The 19,170-nt window shown below is 38.5% G+C and overlaps 1 protein-coding gene across 1 annotated transcript in view; it reads right to left on the reverse strand.

The window, feature by feature from the left end:
- Window positions 1-19,170, reverse strand: part of COL25A1 (collagen type XXV alpha 1 chain) — a 297,986-nt gene that overhangs the window by 37,719 nt on the left and 241,097 nt on the right. Inside the window, exons 16-21 of the mRNA XM_039710662.1 lie at window positions 17,278-17,310; window positions 17,071-17,106; window positions 13,171-13,215; window positions 2,048-2,110; window positions 1,451-1,519; window positions 507-551 (exon numbers count right to left, since the gene is read on the reverse strand). Coding sequence (XP_039566596.1) covers window positions 507-551; window positions 1,451-1,519; window positions 2,048-2,110; window positions 13,171-13,215; window positions 17,071-17,106; window positions 17,278-17,310 — 291 coding nt within the window. The remainder of the gene's footprint in view (window positions 1-506; window positions 552-1,450; window positions 1,520-2,047; window positions 2,111-13,170; window positions 13,216-17,070; window positions 17,107-17,277; window positions 17,311-19,170) is intronic.

Here is a 19,170-nt window from a genome sequence, read left to right on the forward strand (position 1 = left end):
TATCTACAGAAAGAAATGGGTAGATAGACATAATCAAAGTTGTCTTTCTAAAGCAGGTAAAACAGCAACACAATTAACAACTCTCGCCTTTGTTGGACTTCTGACCATCATATCTCAGCCTGCAGTACTTGGAATACCTCTGATTCCTAGCTCACCAGAGTCTGGATCCATACAATTATTGCAAACCCAATAACAGCATAATCAGGCATTGGGTCCTGGCATGCGCGAGGACTAACGCACATCAATTACACAGAGAGAAACCAAGTTGCATGAGGAAAACAGCAGCAGAGTGGAAAGGATGTTATAACAGAAAAGGGATTAGAATCAGTGTTCAAAACCCATGTGACCTGACTAAATTTTTAGCTAAACCTGAAGGTCAGAAGGTTTCACTTATAAAGACCACTGCGGATTGTTACAGGTTCTATTAAAGAGAAATGTTACAAATAATTGATCCTAAAAATCCTCATGTTAATTAGTCCTCTAAAGACAGTTTCTTTACTACTAACCTTTGACCCTTTGGGGCCTCTAGATCCAGGTTCACCTGTTTTCCCCTGTTTGAAGGAAGATAGGAGAAAAATGGTAGAGAAATGGGAGTGCAGAGAAAAAGAAATTAGTAATCACTAACTACAGTTTGGAACAGCAGAAACATATTATATTGATATTACCAAGATAATGAATTTTTAAGGCATTTATTTTATATAGCACCCAGATCAATATATTCTCTAACACTAGAGTGCAATGGTCACAGATTCCACCCTTCCAAAGGAAAGCAGTATTGGTATTAGTAAAGATAGGCATCATTATCACTGGTTTTCAGGAATGAGCTATGTCATTCCATTGCTCCTGAGAAATGATAGCCAATAGACAGAGAAGATATTCTAACAGAAGGAGATTAAAATTAAGTGTTATCACAACTTCTTTTCCCAACAGTTCAGGTGAATACAAACTAACTGGACAAGGAGCACAAAATTAACCTTACTGTTTTCAAAATCCATCAGGAAAGAAAAACTTGACAGTATCAACACCAGGGGAAATATTAAGATAATGCTAAAAGTAGTTAGACTGATCTCTTTCTTAGAGAGTTAGAAAACAGCATGCAAAATGGATTTTCTCTGCATTCAATTGCTACAGTGGTCAAAGAGTTCAAACTTCAATGCTGAAAGTTAGGGACCTGGAGGTCAGCACTTCAGCTGGAATGAATTAGGCCAATTCCATGACAGTGTACGTAGGTAGTGTCTTTACATTGTAGGCCAAATAAAAGTCCATTCAGACTGCAGTTTCACAGCTGTGAACACAAAACTGCCATTGTCTTCTGGACCGAAGTAGAGCACTTGACAGCATTTTCATTTAATAGTTCACTCACCAAGTTTTGTTCTACTTTTCAGAAGGCAAAGATGTATTCATAGGTGTAAAACTAACAAAACATTTCCAATATAAAAACCAGACTGACCTTTGGTCCAGGGATTCCAGGTTCACCTCTCTCACCCTTCCCAACAGGGCCTGCCTCTCCTTTGTCACCCTATTGCAACAGACACACATGTATCACAAAATATTGGGCAGCCTTTAGCCCATCACCAACTCAGCAGGACTAAAGAAAACAAGCCAACAGCAGAAACAGTGGTTTAGTCTATCTGTATTTTCAGAATCTGCTGGGTAGTATCAAAGTTCTGCTTTGATACTACCCAGCAGATTCTTTGATACTTGAAACTTTGATCAAAGTTGCAAGTCATTTTCCTAAAAAAACCCCATGTTTATTAAAATACAGTTTCTTTAATCATGCCTATTTTGCCTCATGAACAACTAAATTTGGGGATTCTAACATGAAAAAAGATGACTTATTAATTAAAGTTATGATGTAAAATCTGTCTGCCTTCACATTTTTTGAGGGCACCTACATGAATATCTATATATCTATCTCACAGCACTGGTCTATGACTTTTCACATTTTCTCCAGCAGTAGCCTCAGTCTCTGCTACTTGCTGAAGAAAGTTGAATTTGACATCAGATCAAGGGGCTTCACACCAAAGCATTGGCCCGCTACCCTTACCTTTGTTCCTGGTAGCCCTGGCAACCCAGGTTCTCCTTGTGGACCAATGAAACCTGGTTCACCCTTTAAAAATACAATATGAGAGGGTTACTTATTTAGCAGTACACAATTATAATAAATGAGCTTATTTTGGGTGGTATTTTCCCCTGTACAGCTTACAGCTCTCTAGCTGTGATGCAACAGTTACACAGAAGTACTTTTTGTCATGGTTTACTTTCATCAGCATAAATTCCTGTAGCAAGCCACCACACAGCAGATGAGATGCAAATGAAGCAGAAGGTGTTAAACATGGGGTTTATGAGGTTAAGGAGTGTTAATATGCAACCTGGTCTGTAACATAACACATCAAACTACTATCCAAGCAAGTCTGAAGGCAGGAGGAGAGATCTGAGTGTTCCTAAATTTAAAAAGGAACAGTTCACTTCAGTGATGTGTTTTGAGGTGGTTTGCTCCTGCAGCATGTGAATAGATGGGCAGGAATGCTGTGTGACAAAGCGGTGACAAATGGAGATGGCACTGCTGTGATGTGTTGTGTCTCCTTTCAAGTCAGAGACTTGCAGTACCATAGTACTTTCCCTCCTCATTCTGACAGCAAAATACTTCAGTCCTCCGTGCCCAGACAATTTCTCGGGCTGTGAAGAGCTGGGAATGAGCCACAGCTCTCCTCATTCCCTCCCTGTTCTGCTCCCTTCCTTCCCATTCAACTGTACAAAGAGGACAGACAAATAGCACGAATCAAGCAGAGTTGCAGCAGAAGCAGCACTGAGCAGAAGAGTAAGGCCATATTTTATTACCTATCTCCATGTCTGAAGAGAGACAATGCAAGATTAATAAGCCATCTGCTTTCCTTCACAAACTCTCCTGAATAAGCCTTTCTGCTATTTAATCTTGCATTTTTTTCAGATATATTTGAACCAAGAAGATATACCCACAGGCTATTCTAAATTTTAAAGTCAGTTATGCAACTCAATTAATATTTATTTAATTTGCCTTTTTTCAATATCCCTGAACTTAATGACTAAAAATTACCCACAAAATGCCTCTTAAAATAGCTAGAAGACAGACAGATCATAATCCTGTAGTGACACCATTATTGAGTATATACAGAGACAGTGCATATGAGCAGCTGAGGAATATTTCTCTTCATCTCTTCCCTGCCTTAGAAATACAGGTATGCTGCACATGGAGAGCAAATTAGGAAGTATTCTTGCACATTCATCTGTGCTCTCATCAGCAATCCATCATTAACAGTTCAAAGCCAAAGAAATCGTCCCTGTGGTTATATCAAGGATGACAGCAAGCTCTCAGAGACCCCCATTTAGCTTATTAAAAAATCCAAGTAAATAATGAGCTTTCTCACATGAAGTTCCAGCTGGCCATGATTCAAAATATGGTAAAGAAATAAACTGAGACAAACATGTCACAGAGGAGCAAGTGGAGTTTTCTTTTTGCTCTTGGAAGAAAAAAAACATAGAGTTTATATAAGTCTTTATATTAGCACAAACCAGCAAGAGTAACATAAGGTTGTCACTGCAGATGGAAGCACTTTAATTTCAGTAAATGAAGAACAATGCAGCTTCAATCATTTGTTTTAGAATGAGAGGGCACTCAACAGCCCCATGTTATCTTATTATCTTATCTACCCCACCTTCCCCCAAAATCTCTAAAGAGAGAAGAAAAAGATGCTTTGCAATAACTAGTGGAATTGATAATGGTATAAGCTGGCAGTTTAATTAGCATAAGTAGAATACGGGTCTTATATGGCACAGAACTTATAAATGTTTTGAAATGTGGAGTGGAAGAAGTGGTGTGTCAGCAGAGAGCAGGAAGTGACTGGGTGAGCAGCAGATCTGCTGGGAAAGATGCAGCAGTTACGGTGGATGCCAAGCTGAACGTGATCCAACTGTGCATTCTTATCACACATGAAACAAACTGCAGTAGTTAAAACCTGGCTGCATAAAGAAAAACATGCAATTCTCCCTCTACCCAGTGCTAGAGAAGATAAGTACATTAAAAAACAGATCTGATTTGCCATCTGAACTAAGCTTCTAAGTAAAAAGACAACGTGTTTGAATGGTTTGAAACTAAGCCGTGTCTTCTCTAATATTCAAATCTCTTGAGTGTAAGTACGGCATAAGGCATTAAGTGAAATGTTCATTGGGTATACTTCTGCATACTGCCATAATATTGATGACTTCCTGCTTTATGCTATCTTTTATGCCACTCAGATTACAAAAACCAACCAAACAAAAAAGGAATCTGTCAAAATTGGCACTGCCAGTGATGTGTGAAATGTAAAGAAAACAGTTTCCTCTCAGTAAGGAATGCTGGTGTCTTGGTTATGCAAAAGAAAGGGAAAGACCTTTATGATTACTCCATGACACAAAAAAAGATCCCAGAGCTGTACAGGAATGTGGTCAGAAAAATAAGAATTAAAGGCTTTAGCTTTTTTTTTTTTTTTTTTTTTCTCCTGCTCATAAGTCTCTTCCTTAAATGAACTCAGAATTTGTTCTAGCTACTGTGAAAGGCTGAGAGGAATGCAAGGGATCAGTCACCAAGACTTATAATACTTTTCCAAACATCTCACTACAACTTCTTACAATAAAATCAAGGTTTTATCCAGTTAGAATGTACAGCAATCTTCTTTGCCTGCTAAAGCTGAGACATGGAACACAAAATCTGTAATATTGTAATCTGAAGCACTGTTTGGCAGCTGTATAGAAAGCCATCAGCAAATGATCACTCTGTCACACATTTTAGTTTTTAGTTTAACCCTTTGGTATAGTTATGAAATCACTGCTTAGAAACCACCACATTGCACAGGATGTCAAAAGGGCATATTTCAGCATTCAGACTTCATCCACTGTTAGACTTGGAGTGATTTGTATTACTTACAACACAGGAAACTTGATTTAAAAAGAACAAACAAAAAAACAAGCTTGTGAATTTCTTCCAGTCTACAGAAATGATGTATTATGATATTAAGAATAATTTTTAGTGTCTTTATGTGTTAATATTTTAAGAGACTACCCCCATGCATGCTCATTTTCATTCTCAGATATTTGCTGACTGTGGAAATACTGAATGTGGTCAGACAACAAATTATATACTACCTTTCACAAATATTGTTAATGTTCATTTTCACCTCTTATAACAGTCTGAAGCAGAAAAGGGCCCTAAAATGCTGTAAACCTGATGCAATGTGAGCCCAATCAGAATTTAATATTAAAAAGTCACCTTGTTATTTACTTCAGAGGATAGCCAGATTTTTATGAGGGTTATTATCTAGACATAATTAGAACTGGTTTTGATGATGATCAAAGCTTTCATGGGCTGAAGCAGAGGCTAGCTTTGTTATTAGAGGTTAAACCTAAGAACCACTTTGTTTCACTCTCACTGTCAGCTTTAAGTTTTGCAGAACCCATGATGCCTAAAACTTGGATTTTTGCTTAAAAAAGGTAGAGCAGTTGAAATAACATTTTCACTGCTGGTTTCTGTTTTACACATCACTAATTTGGCAAATGTTTATTAACAGTGTAGTTCTAATACCATATTTGGTCAGAATTAGCCTCCATTGCACAGCTGGGACACACATCACCACCATTATTTGAAACTTTGTTCTCACAGACACACCTAGTTCTCTCCCAGTGCCTGAAGTACAAAGCTTTACGCTGATGCAAGCAATCAGCAGAGAACAGCAGTTGTTGGGTACACTGTTTTCCCACAGAAGTTTCTTCCTCCTTTAATCACTCTCCTAATGACTATACAACACATTTTCACATCCAGATCAATGAATTCCTAAAAAAGAAACCTGTGCTGCAGGAAGACATCCAAACCACAACTTTTCTATAACAATGAAATAAATTCTCTTCCATTTCTGAAATTATCATCCTATTTGTAAGTGTCATGGTTACCTTACTATATTCCAGCTACATCAGATTATTACAGTGCTTTCTCTATGCTACAGAAATGTGACTAAAACAACCCTCAGACCATGAATTTGAAAGGAGAATGTAATTTCAAGCCTTATTCTTATCTAGTGCTATGCACTAGAATTAGCCAGAGAAATTGAAATGTCTAACTCTGACCTTTATTACATTTTCACTGGTTCTGAAAGACTTTGTTCAGTGTTGGCCCCATTGCCAAGACCATGGGAGTTCTGCACCTCCTGGGCTGACTGGCAAGTCCTGCCACAAGGAAGGACACACAAACACCTTTTCCTGGGATTCTCTTGGAAATCCAAACATACCAAGGTCAAGACACCTGTGTGTACACCTCTGAGTTGTCAAATCATGCCAAAGCATCCTGAATTTCTGTGGAGGACTCCAGAAAGGGGGACACACCCCAACTTTTCCATTAACAGAAAACTTAGCTGTGTGAGCTGGAGGAAAACCACAGCCATGCTTGAACACACAGCTTTGGACAGGCTTGGAGATTCCAAACTCCTGTCTGCAAGTCTAGCGGACCTCCAAAATTCCTGTCTAGCATGAACCAGCATGCAAATTCTTCAAGAGTCACAGAATTTGGGAGACCCCTAAGTTCCTTTCTGATAAGGACTGATGTGAAAGGGTCCTCATTCTAATAACATCAAGAGACCAGTGATTGTCTTCAGTGTTACCCTGGCTCACTTATGAGCATATTTAAAACAAAAACAGTATGATGACCTTTCCTTGCCTGACAGTACCAAAAGAATCCTTCAAAGGTGGGGATATATATATAAAAGAGCTATCAAAAAAGACCCAAAACCCAGACGCAAGACAATTTGAATGAAGCTGTCATAAATTGGATTTGGTTCATGGGTACCAGCTGCCATCTGCTGACCTAAAAGACTTTGTTTCTGAGGTTGCTATCTAACCAGAACACTGAAACTCCTCCACACTGGAGAGGAGTGAGGGCCAAATTCTCAGGATCTTGTAACACAGTAATCCATGGTGATCTAAGAGCTGCACTGGCTCATGCCCTCCCTCTGTCTGCAGCACTCAGCTCCAGTGAAGCAATTTCTCAGAAGCTCAGCTAGCCTTAGACTATACAAGTCAGAGAGTACTTTGTCACTGTGAAGGGCATTAGGGAGACTTATATATATAGCCTGACGTCCATGGGAATTCTCCTCTCAGGATGCCTACAGTATTCAGCTCCTAAGAAGGAAATGAACAAGGTACAAGGAAATCTGATAAAAAAAAGTAACCCTAACCCCATTTCATAAGGTCTTTCTTAAGGCTTTTCATATCACTTTAGAATTGGCTCCAGAAGCTGCCAGTTAAAACAGGTTGTCTGGCTCACTCATCGCATTTGAAACAATATCTTTACTCCCTAATCGTTCTCTAAACTTAGAAAAACAATTGTGGTTTAGAATTTCCAAAAGCGTATTTAGACTTTATGATTCATTTGGAGTTAGGGAAGTAAAACCTGGCTAAACAACCTGGCTGAAACCCTGAGGTTTCACAACAAGCCTCACTCTGTGTGACATATATTGCTTTTTAGTCAGCCCAATATTCTTGCTTTTAAGTTCTGTCTCCCTAGAAAGTATGTTGCTTTGGGAGAGTGCTATAGAACCAGCAATAATTCTGATTAATTGTGCATTCATTAATCATATAAGGGACTTCTTACTTTAAGGCTAATTATAATCCAAGTCAGCATGGTAATATGTTTGAGGATAGCATAAAAACACTTGTTGTAACGAGCACCTAATTTTTAATTCTTTTCTATGACCAAACTGCTAAATGATGGAGAGCTTGGCCCGAAATTGTTTATTCTAAAAAAGACTTATATGATAAATCTAAGGAATTTTGTTGCTGCTCTGAAAGCTAAGGAGCTTTATTGCATGCCTCTATTTCTGACCTTATAAAAAATTGTATTTGAGAAATTATTTCAGGTCACTGATGTCAAGTCTTCTTTGTGGATGACAAAATACTAGATTTCTGGATACAGTAGGGTGTTTAATAAGGTCAGTGGATTCTGACCTTATTAACCTCTTTCCAAAATTTTTGATTTGCACTTTTTTTGGTACAATGAAAAATTAAACTATACTATAAAACATACGCTGTGAAGTAGTTCTTATAAACTCAGTCTTCCAACTATTAATTGCTTTAGAGGAAACAACATCCTGTGTTTCATTCCTTATGTTTTAGCTTTTTCCAGGACAGAAAATAGGAGATTTGGAGGATATAGTTTGTGAGAAACCAATAAGAACTTGAAGAATTCACCTGGATCTTACACCAAGTAAGCACCCCTGACACACACATACCATCCAATATTAATGATGATTTCATTTTCTGGCCTTGATTGTCAAAATCGCTTATTGGAAATTACATGTCTACCCTATGCAACTGATTACTGCCATAATATGGAAAGCAGACAGCTAGGAATCAATGAACAAAGCTGGATGTGTAATATACAGATAAATGTTTGTATTGTTTCCATTATGGAAAGCGAACACCCAAAACACATTGCACAGTCGTGTCATGTATTTTACCCACCAATGCACAGAGACACTTCTGAAACCCAGCCCATCAAAGGTGGGTACTAAGTCCTATTTTTTAGATCAGTTCCAATTTACACGCAGAACCAGCAGAGAGGGGAAGAGAGAGAGAAGTATAGAGAGAGACAGAGGGACCCTGCAGGTTTACTGTTAACCCTATCAAGGAATAAAAATGGGAAGAAGAGTGGAAATACAGAAAAGGAAAAATGCATTAGGAAAATTAGAAAAAGAACAGCCTTCCTAAGAACTCCTGGGAGAAGAGGAGAATTTACCAAAGTTTCCTGTAGGCAGTAAATGGCATTGACTCCAAACTGAAATGCTTAGAACTACCATTCATTTCAGATTTCCTTTCATTTTGCTGCCAGATGGTAAGAGCAGCACTTAAACACACAAGCTTCAACAACGGTTGCTCTCTTTTCTACAAGAGTTTAAATAGGAGACTAACTTCTCCGCATCCAGCTGGAAAATTCCCTCTCATTTCCTCCAAAATTTCTCTTTTCTAACAGAACTAACTGGGTGAAATTAGTATCAAGTCTTTTAGACCTTAAAAAAATACATTCTGTGGAGCAGAGAGTCATTTAGTCCTTAGAGGATAAGATCCCTGAGTGGATATAGGAAAAAAAAAAGAAATTTAAGTACAGAAAAGTTTAGAACCACTTTTGCTTTCATAAAAAGAAAAATAAAAGGATATAAAATTGATTCAAATTCCCATATCCAGGTTTTTCTGAAACCTTGCTCAGGCACAGTCCCTGGGAAGTCAATCCAAAGTAATTGTATAGAAAGATGCAAGGCACTGCATACTGGCAAGTCTATTGAATTGGCTACTTCCACTGAATTTCAAAACACAGAGAGCTTTCCAGACTTTCCAAAAGCAGAAGGGCTAAGCAGCCTTTCTCTTCTCATGTCAACCCACTCCATGGTTCAGTTTCCTTGAACACAATAAAATAAAAATTTGTATGTGCTCATAAGCTTCGGTTCAGTATTTGCTTTAACATCTGAGGGACAAATGCCAGAAATACCATAGAAAATCTAGATCCTGCAAAAGATGCTGTTACTGAGAAGAGGCTTGTGTTTTGTGAAGGCTTCTCACTGCAGTGAAGAAATTGAGGACTGTAGAGGCCAAATTCCAGAAAATGCAATGCAACAGGTTTGAGAGGTCTGACATTACAGTGAATGAGGGCATGCATGATTCCCATCACAGTAAGCAAGCGCTGCTTTGTAAGTATCTTCCTGCAAAAGTTATGAGGTAAAACAGATACATGAAGTTTGTGTTTCACAGACAGCCTTCTGTGTCTGCTTGGCATCAGTCAGGGGATAGTAGAGCGATGAGTTAATATTCTGAGTTTAGGTGGAACACATTCAGGGCTCATTAAGTTTCCAGCCATTCCTAAACAGCAACAGGTGCTTGAGAAACGTTTCTCCAGTATGTCATAGACAGCCTCTACACTGTCTTGGAAATAACTGACTGCACTTGTGTTTCCTCCATGGCACCAACTGACAAAGGAGGAGAGAACGAAAAGGAACAGGAAGAACTCCCAAAACATCTGCATGTGCCTGGTGAATGGGTCTAGAAAAGTAAATAATGACAGACCTTCCTGTACACCCTGAATTCAGATGTGATACTTGCATGTCTGTCCAATGTTGCCACTCATTCAAACTCCAGTATCACACTCAGCCAAGTCCTAACAGGTTCCAAGAAGTCTTGATTAATTAATTGAAATGGCATTACAAGAAGCTGAAAGTTTCTCAGTGATTAGTGTTCATTAATCCTTTATGCATGTTGAAGCACAGAGGACTCAATGTCTTGGGAAGCTTGTTCAGCCATGGGAAGAAAGATGAGTTATAGCTGGAGAGCCTGCCTGGCACGGCATTTGTGTTAGCACAGGTTGGTTTAGCTTTTGTGAAGAGTGCTGTGCATGTGCACAGTTACCTAAAACATTTCATAATACAGCCTGCCACTGTAGAGAAACATGCACAAGGAAGCAATTTTAAGTTCAACTAACAGATTTAAGGAAAACAGGCCTTAATATTTAACATTTAAGAACTACATCCAGGAATTTTCAATGTCTAGAATAAATCTGTATCTTGATCTTTTCCTTACCTCTCACAAACTTTGGAAAAAGCCTGAAAAATCCCTGCCAACAACTACTGGGCTGGCACACAAATGCATGAGAAAGGTGTAATCTGTTAGGAAAAATTATCCTTATGGAAATTTAAATTTTGTAACAAATTCTTAGATGTTGCAACAACATTGTGAGAGGTTTCTGCTAGGTCTTTGATCTTATACTACTACTGCATATCACCATTAAAATAGAGTAGCAAAGACATATCTTGGAGAGTTTTATAAAGTTCACATGGGAACAGAACCCAAAATCACAGAAAAAATTTTAACAAACAACAAGGATCACTCCAAGAAGAAGAAAAAAAAAAAAAAAAGAAAAAAGAAGTCACTGCTCCAAGTAAAACTCCTCTTGGTTCTGTACAAGATGACAGCACCAACTGATTCCAAGTCCAGACAACTGAGTTTCCTCCACGATCAAGTTTCTCATCCTGTCACTGCTATTTCAAAGTAGCTTTTGATCAACACCAGACCACTGGAAATTTGTTTCTCCATGAGATAACAACGATGTTGTTTTTGGAAATCGACGTAATGATCTTACCATGGTGGTACATAAATCTTTGCTAAAAAGGAGGGTGAGAGAAGGGGGGAAACTCCTACTTTACCTTTGCTGATGAGTGCCCATATTCCTAACTCCAGCCATTCTCTGGTTTCTGCTACCACTTCTCATGCCACATAGTCTCAGTGACTCAGAAGAATCTAGGGTTTTTTACTACAGACTGCTTAGTAAAACAGAGCTTACAAATACCTTGAAATGAACAGCAACCATCCTGCAAGTCTGATGTGACAAGATATGCTTTGCTCTGTCCTGTGCACATTCTGCTTCCTCGTCATCATCCAGGTTGCAGGACAATGCAGAATTGTGCTAGATGAAATTTCTTCACTGAAACACCACCAGTCTCCCTCTGGACTGGATTTTAAACAGGAGAAAGTATTTTCCTAAATGATTAATATTTGACCAAATTATTCCATTTTGTTCTGCAGGCAACTGCACTGTTTTTCCACTGTATCCACTGAATTTGGAAACAAATTTTCACTGGGCACAACTCCCACATTCATTCGTCTTTCACTTCACATTTTATCTTTCAGGTGATTCTGGAAGCTGCACTTCTGAGCCGTTCTTACTGCCAACAAATAATTTTCCCAGAGCAGGCACTCAGATGTAGACTTTTTTATTTACTGGTTATATGCATGGACATGTGGTCTGCATGAACATGGGAACCCCAAAGACCAGCCATGGCTCCAGTTGCTTTTGGCAGGTGTCCCTGGGATGAGTGCCTCAGGCAAGTGCCCCACTGACCTCCATCTGAGCTACCTCTCTGCTCACTGTTAAAGTAAACAGAATAGGGATTGCTGCCAAAGGCCCTAATAAAAACAGTTTAATCACACAAGACTTCTCCTCCACGATCTTCACTACTCAGTACAGAGTTTATTCTTGCAGAAAATGAACGACCTCCACAGGAACTATATTTTAAGCTGTTACAACACACAAAATTTAATACGCACATTCAATTTTTCCCCCATAATTCACTAGTAACACAGAAGGGACATTATGCTTCAATACAGTGGCAATTCACAGGTCCCTTGAGGAAATCACTGCAAATGTTACATTCCATGAGATAAATCCTGAATCTTACCACAATGGACAAGAGTTTGGTCTCTGACTTATCCCCCTTGTTATGGGGGAAATCCTATAAACTTTCTCCTTGAGACATACACAGGCCCATGCTGGAATGCAAAGAAAAGGTTTCCAAGAGATTTTGTTTTGTGAAAGGACAGTCTTTGACACAAAGGAAAAGTGGGCATTCTGATCTGCACTCACTCAGGATATGTGAATCTGCTCACTCTGTGCAGAACTACACAGTTACAGCTCAAACTGTGCAAGTGTCTGCAGATGCTAATGCAACCACTCATGCTAGAACTAACCCAAGTATGTGTCCTTTGTATCAACTTACCTAAAGATTCCAGACAAATTGGAAGCCAGGGACTAAACCAGGTATTATATCAGGGACTGTAGCTAATACTGAACAGAATATTATTAAAACATTTGACTTGTCAGTGGAAATCACTGCTGTGTAATGGGGCACAGAGTATTTTTGTCAACAGAGCCAGCTCTGCACTGCCTATGTATAATTAATGCAGCAAAACCTCTCTGACTGGAGGATTGGTTAATTCAGTAGAATATTGCTACTGGAAAGCACACATAGAAGTGGAAACCAAGTAAAACTTTGATGACAAGACTTTTCCATTAAAGAAAAAAAATAAAAAACCTCTACTATTTTTGTTTTTCAAAAGAAATAACTAGAATGTTCTGCCTCACATTTTAATATAAGATATACTGTTTGCCTACTCATAGACACTTAACCGATTTTCCACGTGAGGACTTGCTGTAAAAAAACCCAATTTAATACCACAGACACAGGAAAGGACATAACACAATACAGTAAGTCCATTTGAGCCACATTCTTGCACTTCCCCCCTCTTTGTGGTATTCCCACCCAGTACAAGAGGTACTACAGTATTTACCTTTATTCCAGGGAGTCCAGGAAGCCCAGGAAGGCCTGGTTCACCCTACATAGGAAAATTACATAACATTACAGACATTATCCAGTTAGGGTCACTGTCCATTGAACAGCCCTGTAAATTCTGCAGGAAGATAAAAGAGCATGAATGATTGCTAGTCAGCTCCAGCAAGATAGGTTTTTGTTTTTTTTTTTCAAAATGAGTGACTTAAATGTACAATTAGTAAGAGTCATGTTAAGAACTTAGATATCTTCTGGGAACCTTCAACGTGAAGATGACACTCAGGGCTGAAAATCCATGTCAGGAAAGCCAAATATGAATTCACATTAGACTTCAGCAAAAGAGAAGAAAACAAGCAGCACTGGTTCATTTTACTGCCATTTAAGTTCATACTTATGACAGATGTTTAATTCTGTTCCATTTTCAACTCTGAGCTAGATACTGTGCTGTGTGACTCTCTCATTTAGCTACAAAGCAATTCAGAAGAGCTTGGTTTAAATTGCACAATTCAAGCAGGACTGCCTAATTATAACTGGGCCATCAGTTTTATAGTGCTATCCACAGCATCATTTCAGAGCTTGTTCTTCATCTGTGAACATACACAGTGTCATGAAGGATAGTGGGAATGTAACCTTTTACTGCTTTACACAGAACAACCTTACTTATTTAAAATTGCAATGGAAAGACCTATAGAACTCTATTTGCAAGGTAATTTTGTAACAAGCATTGAAAACTGAATGCATTAATTTTGGAAATAGCCTAAGACAAGAATGACAACATTGTCACAAATGGTCATTTTGAGGTATCAGCTAAATGGAAAGATGTTGTCTGGGGAAATAAAGATGGTGAACAGAAAAAAAAGCAGTAACATGTGAATAAATCATTATTTTAAAGGCTGGGGATTTTATTTTAACACAGACATGGATTCTAACCAGCACCTTGGATCTGAATACCAGCACCTTGGATCTGAATATTTCCTGAACTTTCTGGAAGCTCAGGTTTGAACTCTGAAGCCAACTTTTACCTTTATAATGAACTGAACTGTATTCCAGATTTTTTTACACTCATGAGCTTTACAGAAATCCAGACTTCAACTCTGTGGTTTGGGCCAATACCTACAGGTTGTGCTATTAAAATATTTTTGTGTACACACATGCTTACACACATCCATACACCCATGTACACTCATGTATACACACACAAACATAAACACACCTACACATAACACAGGCGTACATCAAACTGCACTAGCCAGAGACACTTCTTTGAGGCAGAGATATTACACAGACTTGAAACACTCATAACAAAATTACATTCTGCCACAAAATGAAAAACACAATAGAGGGGCTGCAAATCACTTCAACAAATGGAATGATTTTTAAGTGGTATAGAAGGATCTGATAAAAACTTCTTCACCTGTTTTAGTTTCTCCAAAGTTCTAACTGTTCAAATTGCCTAAAAGCACAGGAAAGATTCCAGTCTCCAAATAATGACTATAAAATCAGATGAAAGAATAGAGGCTAGGATGCCATTTTCAACAGACACTTTTTGGTAGGTTTGCTATCACTTTCTAAAGCACAAAATGGGTTACTACTCTTGCAAAAGAACAATGCTCCACTGCATTAACTCCCTACTTTTTGCCTGAGTAGCCACACACACACAGCACCATCAAATTTACCCTCCTAATTGTGGAAGCACTAAATTTCACTTGCAAGCACAGAACTGGAACATTTAAAATTGATATTATATTCGTGTTGCTGCAGTAGGTTACTTTTTAGACTTGTGACAGAGCTAACCCCCATATACTCACACATAATAAACAGAAAAGATCCATCAAAGCCAGTTCAGAATCACAGTAATCTAAAACAATTAAAATGCCCCTAAAAGATACACTAATATGAAACACAATTAAATCAATCCTTATTTCTTAATTACAACTAGCATTATAGATGAATGCAGAGTATTTACTTTTTTGGACCTTTCCTAATACAAAAATTCTGAATATGACTTATGAGAAGAATGACTTTTAAAGAAACCAAGGCTATATACTAACTCTATTACATAATGGCAGAGCAGGTCATTCTGTCACCTCAGCATACAATGTGGCCCACAACAGCCTTGTCAAACTGCTGAAATATTGTCACATTTCATGTCATGCAAATAGTGTTTGGGTGGGCAGCTCAACACATATTTGTCCTTAGAAGATGGATAAGGGACAACTAGAAGAAGATAAAAGGGAAAATATAAGAAAGAAGAAGACACAGCAAGGAAATATCTATGTAACACAGATAGGGAGAAAAGCATTGAGATTATGCAGATGGCAGAGACGTGCCTTCAACTGGAAAAAGAGCAACACTGGTGGTGTGAAAAAGTCCCTGCTGAGCAGGGGTGCAGGGCAGCAGACATGGGACACCTGGCTGGAGGAGGCTCACTGACTGGGCATGTCATGGGAGCTGATGGCTGGGGCTGGGACAGAAGTTGTGACACACTAGGAAATCATGAGGTCAATGGAAAAAGACACTAAGCCCCCCTCTGGTGTCAAAAAGAAACTGAGAATATAGAAATCTGAACTGCATACCTCTCACTCATCCATTTTGCTTGAATTAGATCAAATCTGAGTGCCTGAGACTGAGAACCAGGAGCCTGCTGATAAATCACTGCTAGTTTTGCCTCCATGGCAGCCACTTAATGAGAGTCTGAATCTCCACAGGCACTTAAGTGCATTTTCTAGTTTATTAGCCAAGCAAAGCATACGCTGCAGAATGCACACACTGAATGATTCTGTGGATTAGATAGCTTTAAACTACTTTGATTACTTTTTCTAATTAAAACTGCACTTTACTAAGGAATTGCATTTGCCACCATAATAGTTTTATTTAGTCTCTGATGAGAGTTATAATTTCTTAAATAAAAAATACTTAATGTCTTATTTATTTCTTATTTATATGTGGTTTGGGGTTTTGCTTAGTCACCAAAGTTGAGTATTAGAAAATGGTTGTCTTGCCGTGTACTATATGGAATTTTAGCTCTTGACTGTCTGTCTGGAATATCTAAAGTGGCAGAAGGACTCTGTTCAACTCTTGCAGCAGTGTGCAGTGGAAAATTTGCTGTGTTACAAGAGGGAAGAACAGTGCCAATGGCTCCTGAGGGAAACCAAATATTGCAATGCACAAATCCAGTTCTCTCATTGTCTCTTTGCTCTCCCTGCAGGACCTGCCCCCTACTCTCAGGAAAGGCAGCTGAAGGCACAGCATTTGCTGTGCTTGATGTACTGTGCATTCAAAGAGCACATTCCCCAGCTTCACAGGGCCTTATGCAGTACAGTTATTGTGACTCCTGCTGGACCTTTCCTTGCAGAAGCAGCCTCAGCCACACAGCACACCATGGGGAATTTCTTTCACTGGAAAGAAGAACACAGCACCATTACCTGGTCTGTGTGTCTTTCCAAACACACTGTGTGCCACTGATGGTTTGATTCCCCTCACAGGTGTATGTGAAACCTATGAACCAATATTTATATTCCTGATGAGATCTGACAGTGTACTACAGTTTGAAGATTAATAGTCAAACATGCAGGGTTAGCTTGTGATGACCCAAGGAGCAGAGCCATTCTTTGTTAGTCTCACCAGCTGCAACAGGGTAAGCTTTCAATGCAAGAAGTATGCTGGGGCTAGGAGGGAAGGTAGGTTAGTCAAAATTGCTTTTCATGTTAATTAGTATCATTATTCCTGTGCCTTTCTAAAACACAAAATAAACATAGACCAAATGTGCACAGCCTTGGGCTGCTGAATTGTACTGCCTCAGACTCATCCCAGTGCAGGTAAGTGCCACTGGTAGCACAGATGTGACATCATTTATCCCAAATGCAGCAGAGAAGGAAAACTGGACATTTCCAACTAGTACCTTTTGTCCAGGCCGCCCAGATTCACCGGGTTCACCCTAAAAGAAAACAGATGAAAAACATGAGATCTGAGAAAATGAATTAAAGATGGAGCTGTGGAAAACCGTAACATGAATGATACCCAAAATGTCTGTGACACTGTGAAGTAACACAGTGAATGGACCAACCACCCCTCTTCTCCCTGCACAACTTCTTTAGAACTCCATTACCTTAATTCCAGCTGCAGAAGAGCCAGGGTCACCCTGAAACAAAATCCACAAGAAATAATCACTCTTACTACATAAACAATTTTCCAGGAAACACATAAATCATGCAAGAGTATAGCAACATTATACAGCAAATTAACTGCATAGCAAGACTGCCTGTTTTCTGTGTTATTACATAACTAATTAATTATATCAGTGTGATTCAGAAAAAGAGCAGTGTTGTTCTCAAGACCATGAGAGAGATTTAGCTTCACCACCCAAACACCTGTAATAGTTAACTTCAAATTTCACAACTAATAATGTAGATCTAATAATTGCAGATGTTGTATAAATGTACTTCCCACAGCCAGAATATGGGACATACTTTGACATCTCTAAATGGCTGATCTACATTAAAAATAATTCACTGCTGTTTACAAAGAATATGAGTGACCATTTGACCTAATTTTATAGATGGCAAGTGTCAGGACTCAACTGACAATATTTTTTGTGCTATGAAGATTCACATTGAAAAAAAAAAAATAAAACCCAGTGACCTATGAGTTTATCCCCATCAGGACAGGTCACAGTTTTATTTTCTCAACATGCCAGGGTATTTAAATAGATAGATTAATGCATGGAGGACTATACTTTACATGATGAGACAGCTATGGTAATTTACATATTCAGGAAAGGTCTCTGTTCTGAGAGGACATCTAGCACTCAAAAAGATTTGCCTATATTTTTTTTTGTTTGTTTTGTTTTTGTTTTCTTGAACAATATGCCAAAGAAAAAAGAAAAAAAGAACTACTGAAAAGTTTTCTAGTTAGGCTATATACTACCGAAGATGACTAGTGTGCTTCTATTTGAAAAATTGTTTAATTATTCATTATGCAGAATAAATACACATTGTTCACTGAAAGCATCAAGTTTTACATAGCAGCAACTTCAAGCTCTGAGCAGCCTGCCAGTGATTTACATAGGTAGGATAGAAGCCAGTACTGGAATACACTGCAGAGATGTATAAGCAGAGTATAAATGTTTAATATTCTTTGTATAAAATACAAATAGGGGACATCCATTCCTGATGCTTCTGTGAATGCCATAGCTTTGCAGCTACTTTGGTCATGGCATCTTTCTGGTATGGTCTTATAAAATGAAATTGTACTGGTTAACATGCTCACTGGCCTCTGAAGAGTAGGAATACACAGTTACTGCACCTTGCAGTGAGTAAGAAAACACAAAAAATCAGTATTATGAGATTGATACATGCATGGAAACCTGAGCTGCCTCCTTTTAATAGACATGCATGAGTGACACTGCTGATACCCCTTACAAGCATGAACAACTGAAAGCCTCATGAACCTTTTACAGCTATAAAGGGCCAAAGCAACTAGTCAGACATATTAAATGGTTAAATATTTCAAAGGGCAATGATGGATATGGAGAAGATAAGACACAAAATATTTATAATCCACCTTCATGCAAGAATAAAAACTAGATCAAAGAAAAAATTACAGTACAGTATGTTCACAATTCACTGCTGAGTCAAGACAGTTTGCAAATGAAGAAACTTTAGCAGGGGAACATGTACAAAGAAGGAAGATCCTTGACAGTTTCTAGGGACCAAGACTACAGTGGAAGAACAGAAGCAAGAACTCAAGCTTGGTACTGACACTGTCTTCAACAATTCAACAATGACATTTTAATTCTGAAGTCTCAGGTCAAAAATTAGGACCCAAGTCCATATTTTTGAGTGTCACTAGGTACAGCAGTTCAGTAAACAAAGCTACATTTTTTTTGCACAAACAGGAACCTGCTCCTAAACCAAGTCTGGATCTGTTGTCATGTGGTATGTCACCCTCCCACCACATGAATAAAAATGTATTATTTATCTCACAGAAACTCTACTGAAGC

The sequence above is a fragment of the Passer montanus genome, unplaced genomic scaffold, assembly GCF_014805655.1.
Source record: "Passer montanus isolate IOZ18808 unplaced genomic scaffold, ASM1480565v1 scaffold23, whole genome shotgun sequence".
Taxonomy (NCBI): domain Eukaryota; kingdom Metazoa; phylum Chordata; class Aves; order Passeriformes; family Passeridae; genus Passer; species Passer montanus.